Source organism: Accipiter gentilis, chromosome 14, assembly GCF_929443795.1.
Source record: "Accipiter gentilis chromosome 14, bAccGen1.1, whole genome shotgun sequence".
Taxonomy (NCBI): Eukaryota; Metazoa; Chordata; class Aves; order Accipitriformes; family Accipitridae; genus Astur; species Astur gentilis.
The window spans coordinates 13,203,589-13,214,528 of record NC_064893.1 but is presented as its reverse complement, the minus strand read 5'-3'; the positions used below and the strand labels follow the sequence as shown (position 1 = coordinate 13,214,528).

General features: G+C 39.9%; 1 protein-coding gene across 4 annotated transcripts in view; it reads left to right on the top strand.

Annotated features, from left to right (window-relative positions):
• TRANK1 (tetratricopeptide repeat and ankyrin repeat containing 1) overlaps positions 1-3,074 on the top strand; it is a 58,744-nt gene extending 55,670 nt beyond the window's left edge. For all 4 annotated transcript variants that reach the window (XM_049817260.1, XM_049817263.1, XM_049817262.1 and 1 more), the window contains exons 23-24: positions 836-937; positions 2,193-3,074. In XM_049817260.1, coding sequence (XP_049673217.1) covers positions 836-937; positions 2,193-2,305 — 215 coding nt within the window. In that variant the 3' untranslated portion in view covers positions 2,306-3,074. The remainder of the gene's footprint in view (positions 1-835; positions 938-2,192) is intronic.
• Positions 3,075-10,940: the final 7,866 nt, after the last annotated feature.

The following is a 10,940-nucleotide window of genomic DNA, read 5'->3' as shown; positions in this document are numbered from 1 at the left end:
GTCACTGGCTTTAGTTGTAGAAATCCACCAACCCTGTCAAGTTGTCACTTTGCCTGTGATATCTGACAGTAGCGAAAAACTGTGATATTTGATATGTTCATCTGCTCTGATCAGTGAAATACGTTAAATTTGTAACTAAATTGTGGTATTCATGTGTAAGCTTTTTCTTTACTCCTAGTGAAAAGCTTTTACATATGGATGAACTCCAAAAGTTTTGCTTATTATTTAGTTGGCTTTAGGGTCAATGAACTATGATGGAGATGAATATGATAGATGTAGTAGGCTTAATTAGGTAATAGTTGATTTTGTTATGACAATTGCTTGATGAATGTTACCTTGTTTTTCCACTCAGTGAAAATATATTTACCGAAATTATTTGCCTTTGAGATTACTTTTTCCTCACTTTATAACAAGCATTTTTCAGGTCCTTAATGGCGCAGTTAAGCAAGGGCTGCAACATTTTGGGTCCATGTTTTACTTTGACTCATATAATTTCGGAGGGGAAATGAAAGCCAGGAACTTTAATACCCAAACCAGATAAACCAGAATGTTTGCAGGAGTTTCAGGTATACCTTAAAAGGGACAACACAAGGATGGAGAGCTTCTCCTCTCATAGTGCTAGTAATGTTCATTGGAATGGGGAGTAATACATACAGCATCTTCATCCCCAGTGGTGAATTTGCCTGCCTGTGAGATCACTGGTGGCTGAGACTTCTTGCTTTGCAGCATCGTCATACAACACAGCTCAGCGTAACTTGGTTTTGTGCTTGGCTTTTAGCCACTGTCCATCTCTCCACTAGTGTTCTTACAGAATGTTAATTGTGCTCCATTTCAGCTGAAGAAATAATAACCAAACATGCCAACAAATTGGTTGCCACCATTGATGAGGCTCGTAAGTGGCTGAAGAAAATGGACTCTCACAGGATAAAAGAAGAAGGTATGTTTTCAAATTACACAGGTTTCTGTGCCCCCTAGAGATCACTGTTCCGTAACGGTCTCTTAGCATCGCTTTAGTCTCCAAGTCAGCAGTGTTGTGGATATTCACTTACCCTCTAGGCAACAAGAAACAGGCACCTCCATTGGGGCACTCTGGAAAACATGAGTTAACCAGTCCTTCCTCAGTGGCTCTTTAAAACAGAGCATGAGCCTCGCAGCTGGTTACAGGGTGGCCAGAATGGAGCAAACCTCCTCCCTGGCCCTCAGTGGATCGCAGCCTGCATAAAATATACAGGAGTTTGTGCACACAGGCACGCACAGATGCACACGTAACTATGGTTCAAGTGCAGTCTTCAGGATAGAAACTTGGGCGGGGGGGGGGGGGGCGGACAGAAGAGAAGCTAACTTCATCTTCACCAATAAGACAGTGCTGTTTCTTAACTCTGCTGCAGCAGTGCATTTATGGGCAGTGTGCATCCAAGTTCTCAGAAACTAGCTTCCTAACAGAACTAATCCTTAGCTTGTTTTTAAGAGTTCTGTGGAAAAATATTATATGCAGTTGGTTTTCTTTTGTTTTCACTTCCATTTCACTTGGTTTCACACTAAAAGTAACATACATTGATGCAGTTTATTGCATCACAGACCTCTGAGGACAAGTTTAAGCCTTCATTGTGCCTACCGGTATGTTTAGGTTTAAGCACATATTTAGGTGGTGGGATTGCAACAGTTGCACAAAAAGGCAGCAATGAAGTGATCAGGCTTACAAATTGCACTGTATGTAAAGCATTAAAGTAGCTCTATTTTAGAAAATTTGATTGTGATAAAGTCTTGTGTTAACACTGTCTTATTCCAAGAACGATATAGTTAATAAGACTACACAAGAGCGCTCTCATAGTCTCACAAGCAACAATACAGTCTGTCCTTCAAGTGAGTAAGCAAATGTATTTTCTGCTGAATCTGAACCTTGAGAGAGGAGAGACATACTTCTTTAAAAAAGTCAAAAGCAGTAACAATAGAAACAGATTTTCAGTGTAAAAATTAATTACAAGTGCAGCAAGTGGCTTAGCAGTCTCTGCTTCCTAGCAGAGCTCTTAAGCACATTGTCATATTAAGCCCAATACTTCTGAAACATGATTATACACACATGAAGGTATATTGCTGACATATAAAATAGCAATGACATAGCTTGTCATATTATTAAGAGGAAAAGGTGTTGGGGTTTTCCATTCTGCATTAATTTCTTGTTTTCAATATAGGCTTTGTGCATGACAGAGACTTGGAAAATGAAGTGGAAGATGAAAGCATGACTTTTGAAGAACTTGTCTATAAAAAACCCTCAAGAAAAAAAGGAAGATGTGGGAAATGGTAATGAGAAAAAATATGCAGGATTAAAAAATTGTTAAAAAGAAAAATAGAGGGATGGGGTCAGAAGTGGGAAGAGTCTGAAGAAAAAGAGCAACTTAATGCTATTTTTTGTATCACTTGTATTGTGTCAGAATAATTACCTATGTGGTGATGATGTAACTGCTAAAACCTACCACAGAACAAATTTCCTTTCAAACCTATGTGGTAGCTTGAGAGTAACAAAAAGCCAAAGAAACAAACAAGTAGAAAAAATAATAATGTTTCTGCCTTATCTCAGGGGTATTTTTCCAGTCTTCTTTTTCTTCTTCCCTGTTAATTTACATCATCATTCTTCTGAGCTGGAATACTCAGAAAAATAGTTTCTATGTTTTTAGTTTCTCTGATTTTAAGAGGTTTTAATTGGTGTTTTTAGGTTACCATTGTAAACCTGCTGTGTTCTGAGTCTTATTATGTTTGGAAATTTTTGAGTCTTCAGGTGAGATACTTAGAGTGTATCTCTTTTCTATTTTTATAGACAAGGACAGTAATTTCTAAACACATCTTTTTGACAGTATAACAGTTCATACTTCTAATTAGATAGGTATGAAAGTTATGGATTGTCTTCTATTTGATCAAGTTTTGATATAAACTGTTACCTGTACATATTGAAATACAGATAATCTTTCTTTAAAAGACTATCAGACATTTTAAGTGTTTTGTAAGTTTTAATTGGTAAAAGGCTTTTTGTAATGTATAATAACATTTTTATAAAACCTGTAAGATTTTTAAAATCACTTGATCTTGTCTTATTTTTTGAATGCTTTCTGAAAGCTGTATGTGACTGACTGCATGAGTGAGATTTGCAAGTTGGGTCCAGAGTATCAGTTCATACTGACACTGTTTTACTTCTGGGATTTCAATGTTGCCAACATACTGTAGTCTCCTTTAGCAACCTTTTACATTAATGCATTTGCATGTTAAACATAATTAGAGTATTATTTAGTTGTTGAAATGTTTTGTCTTGAAAAGGGAGCCACTTTGTACACATAACAAACTGTTCGAAAAATTATGTTTTGCCAAAAACTTAGTAACTTGTTATTATGCTCAATGTTGTGGAAGTGGGATCCTTTACATGGGTAAAAATGAAATGCTACTGTAGAATAGAGCAACGTGGGCAGCAGTAATAGTTATCTATTTCATTGTAATTGCTTTTGTCTGCCAGAAGACTCTTTACTAAGTGCTGCTTCTTAAAGAAGCCTTGTTGCTTAAGCAAGCGTTTAGAAGATTAAAAATGTGCATTGATGAAATGTACTGCTAGTCACTTGCACTGTATAGAAATCAAGAATTAAGAAATTTGGATCATTATTTGGCTTTGTTTTCTATAATTATGTGTATTTTGCATTTGGGATTACTCCAAGAAGCTTTCCTGATCAATTTCTCGGCTTGAGTATTTACATTTGCGGCAGTAAATGCTATCTAAACTTTTTAAGAACAATTACAGTTTAGAAATCCTTGCTGGCCACAGTTTAAAGATCTAGTGATCATACTTTTTCTTTCTCTTTATGTGAAAAATGAAGCTTTAAAAACATTATTGCAAAACACCAAACAAAGAGAAAGCAACAAAGAAGTAAGAACAGAAGTATATTGCATCGAGAAGTTCATCTTGGGTACATTTCCATAGGTACAGGGACATATGATCCTTGGTATGGTTCTGTACAAACCACTGGTCATTCTCTGACTTTGAGTCAGCACTCCCAGATGGACTTAATTTCAGTAACATCTGAAGTACTGACTGTTAGTCAAAATTAATGGCAATTCAAATTTCAGGGCTCGTGGTTCCAGAGCTATATTAGGCCAAGATTTCAGTAATGTTCAAGCAGAGATGGGAAGTGTAGTTGGATCTCCAGTCCAGTATCAGTGCTTAAAGGTTTTTTTCCCCTATGATGGTATGCATAAATAGTCATAAACCTTTCTTTTCCATGGCAGGCTCTTCAGGTAATAGTGATCTGTGTACATTAATCCTATTTGAATGTTTAATTAGTAAAAAGGGATTGCCCAGATATACCCTGGGGTTTTTTGCTGTTTATTTAAAAATCTTTCTCACCCCTGGTGGAAGCTCCAGTGTTCTGGCACCAGCTAACGCCTTTGACTCAAAGGGCTTAGGAGCTATGACAGGTGCCTTGGTACGTGTGAGATGCATATTGCACTGAAACCTTGGAACTGAGTAGTGGATGCAGGCTGTCAAGCTAATCCGCCCACTTCTGCCTGTCTAAGCCATGTTGAGTTGAAAAGAATTTAGAAAAGGCTTCAAAAGCACAGAAGCTGGTGACTTAAAATCTTGCTCCCTGGTGATACAAAAATGACACCTAAATGAGAAAGAAGAACGAACTATTTACTGTAGTTGGAAGACAGAGGTGTGGTCTAAAAGATGACAGTTCTCCAAATTCCAAAATTCTCCAGAAAAAAATTGCTTGCTTGCCTGAACCTCATATTAATACAAAGGACTGTGTGGTAAGTGGTGGGTACTTTCCACCTTTTCCCTTTATTCCTGTTAAAAGCATTGTTTCATAGTATTGCCCACAGTTTATTCCAAAGCACTTTCCTAACAATTAGCTGTTACAAACTCTGACTCAGCAAAACATTTAAACGCTCAATGTTTTTTAAGGTTTTTTTGCTTTCATTCCTAAAGGGAAGCCCTTTGCCTTTATGCTCACTTGAAACCTAGGAGGGAAGAAATTGTCTTATCTCAGTGTAAACAACATAAAAGGTTTTCCTGCTGGCAGTCCCCGTGACATTATTTGCTGAAAACCAATTATGAAGCTCCCTTCCTTATATGAAAGGAGGCCACAGCCGTTGCTGCTGAGCTTCTACCTTTGTGGTTGGAGCATTCAGTTTTCATGAAAACCTTCACACCTGCACTTACTAAAGTGTCTTCAGGTCTTGCTGTGTATTACATTTATGGCATATCTATCATTCAGGCTTTCAGTTAGCACATAACTCAGAAATACATTAGCAAAGTACCGGGCAACACCCGTACTCCTTACTTGTTTATCTTGGTGTAGATGATGTCAGAAGTTTTGAGTGTCTTAATGCCCATTTGTAAGAGCTGGTGTGGTGGGGAGTGGAAGAGTTTATGTATTTTGTTTTGTAGTTTTCATTACTATATTCGTATGCCAAGATTTCTGACTGTATATAGACTCAAAGTCAATGTGAAACACTTAGAGTCAGATACTTAAACACCAAAGCAGTTGAATTTTCAGATTAATAGCCTTTACAAACAAACACTCTGTGAGAATTAGAGCATTTATTTTGGTTTTCAGACAAGGACTTCTGATACTGTTTTCAGCATGTGATCTGAGCATGGTATGTGTCTGTGCATAGGTGGTGTGTATTCGTGCTGTCATCTTTGCTGTGTTGATCCTGCCTTGTTGCAAGACGAGGGGTTTCAGTGGCTTTGAAGTCTGTTACGATCATTCTGTGCTGCTGGATCTGTAGAAATGGTGTTTGGAAAGAAATTGGTAGAAGACTCTTGCCTACCTACAGCCCATCTTCCATTTAGTCCGCACAGAAAGTTTTGTGGTTTAAAGATGCCATTGTAATGATTTAAATAAGATCAATACTCCAGACATTTATAAGTTACTTTCCTTGGGCTTCTGATCAACTGGTTTCTAAATTGTCCTGTGTAAACCCATGCTGAAACTTTAGCAAACAATTGACAGAATTAGGTTACCTCTAAGGCATTCTGCAGGCAAATAAATAATAGTGATGCCAGAAAGTAGTTTTCATTAAGTCTCTTAGAAGTAAATCCTTGAAATTCCCTCTTGTGAAGGGGTGAGTAGGGCTTTACTGAAGCTACGTTATGCCATTTCAGTGCTATATGCCTCTCTGTGAACTATTCATTGCAACATCTGCTTGTCTTGTGCTAGACATGCTTTATGAAATCATGGGATGAGGTTTTTGCCTTCGAACAATCAGGGATAGAACATTTGAGCTGTTTAAATGTTGGCTGCTTCCCTGGAACTAGAAAAGTTAGAGCAAAACGCTATGAGGAGATCTGCTGCTGACTTGCCTTGTCAGCTTAGCTGAGCTTTGAGTTCTTCCACTATTAGTGATGTCTCAGTCAAGCTCAGTATCTGTGTAGTTTGGAGCACTCTACATGCATTATACAGCCTTTCTTTGAGGAAGTTCACATTTCTAGTAGTTTTGGGCAGGGTCTCCATAAGGAGAAGAGCCCTTGAACATGGAGTTGCTTAAAAGGACTCTGAAGCAGAGGTAGATCAGGTGCCTATTTCCTATGCAGAAAGTCGGGTACCTCAGTATGGGATACAGAGCAGAAGAGCACTGAGCACTGAGGTACTGGTGATCTGAAATGGTGTTTCAGACGTCAAAAAACACGCAGAAAGGAAAACACTGAATACAGGTGGGTGTCAGACCCTCTGTATCGTTGGAGCTTTGACTGGGGGAGTCTGGGAGCAGGGGATTTCCATGCTGCGCACTTCAGACAACCTTCAGTAGTCTCTCTGTCAAAAGAACAGATTGGAATTCTTTATCATCACAAGGAGACAGCCAGAAAAAAAGTTTACTTGGAGGAGGATGTGACAATGAGTACTTCTGTAACAGCCGAGTGGCTGGAGTGCTCTAGGCTGCTGAGACAGCCAGGTTTTGAACTCAGCCCTCCCAGGAGGATACTCTGAGCCATGTGCTGATTTGCCCAGAGGAGCGTTCACTGCAGCTGCTGCTGAAGGTGACTTCATTCAGGATTTTTTGAGGGGCAGCAAAAGGGTGGAAGAGGGACCGTTCAGGAAGGGAAGACATGCATTGCAGTTGCAACTGTCAACACTAGTAGTCCTACATGTGAAAAAGCAACCAGCCCTTGGAAGGGGACTTGCAGCTCCAGTGATAGTGGCGCTTGGTTGCCAGGGCAGGGTTGAGCCCCCTTTCTCTGAATTCATTACACAGTGAAACAGCTTCAGCAGGACAGGTGGAAATGCCAGCAGCCCAGGTGGAATTAAACCTGGCTCTCCTGTTCCCTGGGAGAACGCTCTGATTCAGAAGCTAGTCAATCGTGACCATTTTGTGTTTCACGGGGATGCCCATGGTGTGCAAGAACCTTGGGGTGTACTTTACTGGACTAAGGTAGAAGATGAAAAAGCTGCCCATTTTCTGGATCCTGGTTGGACTTGCAGGTAGGTAACATGCTGAGCTGCTCAGCCTTGTCAAAATACGGCAGTTCTGGGTGTATAATGGAGGTGCTGGGTCAGGCCAAGCGTGGTGCAGCCTGATATCTTGGCTTTGGTGTTGTCCAATTGCTAATGCTACCCGTTTTCTTCTGAAGCCTTTTCCCTTCCCCCAATCAGTCTGCTCCTTTACAGGGTCAAGTTCAAAGTGACATTACCTTCAAGGCGAGGAATGCTGCTGAGGCTACTCCTGCCCTTATGTCCATTAAATGCAGATGCTAATATTGCTTATATCAGTCCATCAGTTTTTAGAGCTGGGAGGTTTTAGGACAACTGGTGTTTTGCAATCTTGTAATTTTTCATTGAAAAGTGCTGGAGTAGGTGAGCAGTCCTGCTGTATTTATTTGAACCATGATTATCAGGCAGATATAAAGCATTTAAATAATTTAACAAGTCATGCAGAACCAAATTTTCCACGGTTCCTAGATAAAACATGGTCAAGTTTCCTTAAAGATAGACATTAAGCAGTTAACAAGGAACTCTTGGCTGGAGACCTGCATAGAGAACAGAGGGATCAAGCTGGAGTGATTAAGTAATGAAAAAACTGTCAGCTTCCAAGATGCTCTGCTTGTCTTTGTAAATAACAAGCCTGGGCAACTCTCACTTTGTCTTGACCCTGTCACTTTGAATGTGTCCGGCGTTCAATCCGATGCTGTTCAGACAAGATTAAACACCAGCTAATATGAAGGAATTTCCGAATGTTGCATTCCCAGTTTCTCACCACTCTTTACTTTGGCTGGAGGAGTCTGATATTTAAAAAAGGAATAATCTTGTAGTACAATGAACTGTACCTGTGAGCTGAGGTATTTATAGCTTCATGCTCAGCAGCAGTCTTGTTGTAGGGGGGAAGAAAAGACTTTGGTTGTTCTGTGGAATATTTTTTGTGTTGGGAATTACAATCAGATCGCTGTTTGTTACTGAACTGTGAATATGGGTGTGGAGCAGAGAATTTTGCCTATTTCCACCACCAGCCCTAAGGACCTAAGTCCTTCATCTCCTCACCTTGCCCACTTTGTGTTGTCTAGTTCAGAAATCGCTATCTCCGCCTATTTTTGCTGGAGGATCTTTTTGAAGCTCTTGTGGCTTGTGAGTCATCAGGGTAAAGATGCTGAATCTTCACTAAGTGGTGTTTTGGGGACCTAGGTTAGACAACCCCCTTTGGCCAGGAGGAGATATAACTCTCTTGAGCAGCTGTCAGGATTGACTGATGCTTGTCCAAGGCTGGGGTCACTACTGGGGACTGGTCACCATTCCCCAACCGGCAAAATTTCCTTCTAGGTATAATGAGCTTTTAATATGAACTGTAATCACCTGGTAATACAGCCTGGGCCTTTAATTGGCACCAGTGATGCATCTGCTTTTATAGCTGAAGCCTTTTGATAGGAATTGCTAGAACACAATCTGAAGAAATTGCATCCTTATGGAAGAAAGGACATAATCTTTCCTGGTTCAAAGCTGTTGTATGGACCTCCATCTCTACGTTGCTGCTAACCGAAATTGGGGTGAAAGCAAAGAGAAAATGCCTCTTCTTGTCTGATGCTTATCTTCCAGCCATCCCCGTTTTGTACTCTTTCTGCAAAGATTACTAAAAAATTAGCTGAAAATGTGGAATAAAATTATATATCTACTGGGTTTGATTGATAGACAGACCATTATACATACTTGGGAAAGATACTTCCTTTGACCATTCAGACTCAAAGATGTCCCAAACTGTACAAACCTTTCTCTTCATGAAAGCTGCAATATTCAGAACAAGAATGAAGTTGGGAGATTTTTGAAGTTGGGAGGTTTTACCTCAATGATAAATGAGGCAATATCTCCCTTTTTCATCTAATTACTCTTGTGCTTTATCTTTAAACAGTATCTCAAGCCCAGACCTTGAGATCTGGATGAGAATACTGTCTGAACACAGGTTTTTGTTTTCCCTTTAGTGACACATGGTGGACAATCTTGTATTCATGACCATGAGCTTTCCCTGCTCATAGTGCCAGTTCCACAGATTTAGAAGTGTTGCACACTGGCTTAAAACCAAAGGATCGCATTGTGTCTTTAAGGAATTTTGATGCATTCTGTATACTTTTATTTCCTGAATCTTTTAGAGTGTCTTCAGCTAAACCTAATTTTCCTCCCCAGCCAGGCATGCTCAACTTACTGCTTTCTTTCAAAGAAACAGAAAATCTGAAGTGAGCATTTCCTTCCAGGAGCCAGGTATTAAAGAGAAATACCAATTGGTCATAAGACTCAGGATTAAACTTCAAAATTTGGAAATAGTGAGGCATATGACTGGACTGTTTGTGAGAGGGAAAAGAGAAAGAAAAATAGTCTTTATTGTCGGATATCTTATGTTCCTTTCAGTTCTTAAGAGGTAGGATGAAGATGGTCGGCAGTGAACACCATGTGGGATTTTATAGCAGCTTTTTAGGCAGCACCTAATAAAATGTCCCGCAGAAGCCTCTTCTTACACATGGTGTTAGCTAAGAAGCGATGTCATATTTCAAAATGAAGCACTTGGGCAGTGGGTGTGTGTGGAGGAGAGAGTGGGATCGTGCTGCAAAAAGTGCTCACATTTTTAGCCAGACAGCACTTCTGCAGCAAATAAAATCTCTTTCTCCGACAGATGGAGGAGAGGTGAGTGGGAGGGAAGTTTGGAAGCGCACTTTATCATTTCTGTTCGCTCACTGCTTCAGCTGCAAGGGAGGGTGCATGAAATAGCAGTCGATAAAAGGGTGGATTAAAAAGTGCGGCAGCATTGAGGAGGCAGAGGCAACTCTCTGTGGAGCAGCTTCTATCTGCGACTGTCAAAATGCTTTACAAACATTAGGCAGCTGAGCTTTATGATATCCCAGTGGACATGTATCGATCATTCCTATTTAGAGATGGAGAGATTTGGGAATAGAGAGTATATGACAAGCTTTAGGTGCACAAGAATATTGATTTGTAGGGCTGGACCTCATGCTACCAGCATCCTCTGCTCTCAGTATAGGACCTCACTCCTCTGTATATGTTGTTCAGTCTTAGACTAGCTGCCTGGCATCTACGTGGACAATTCTGTATATGCCTGACACAGCCTTCCCCTGGAATACACTGTCATTTACTTTCCTTGATCAGGCTTAATTTACCTGTCACTTTCATTAGAACTGATTACTTTAAAGCTCTCCTGGAAAACAAATTTTCTCATCTGAGAATGGCAGGGAGAGAATTGCTAAGTGAGACTATCTGTACTGTTTCCACCTGCAAAATCTTACTTATTCCCCTCAACATTTGTCTCAAATGGGGAAAAAACCATCTCTGATAACTTGTTGCAATGTAAGTTAATTAGCTTTCCACATTTCCTCAAAAAACGGGCTGCTGTTTTAAAGCAAGGCCAAAGTCATGGTTACGTGAAGATATGTATTTGGGTGAAATGTTTAAACATGAGCTCAG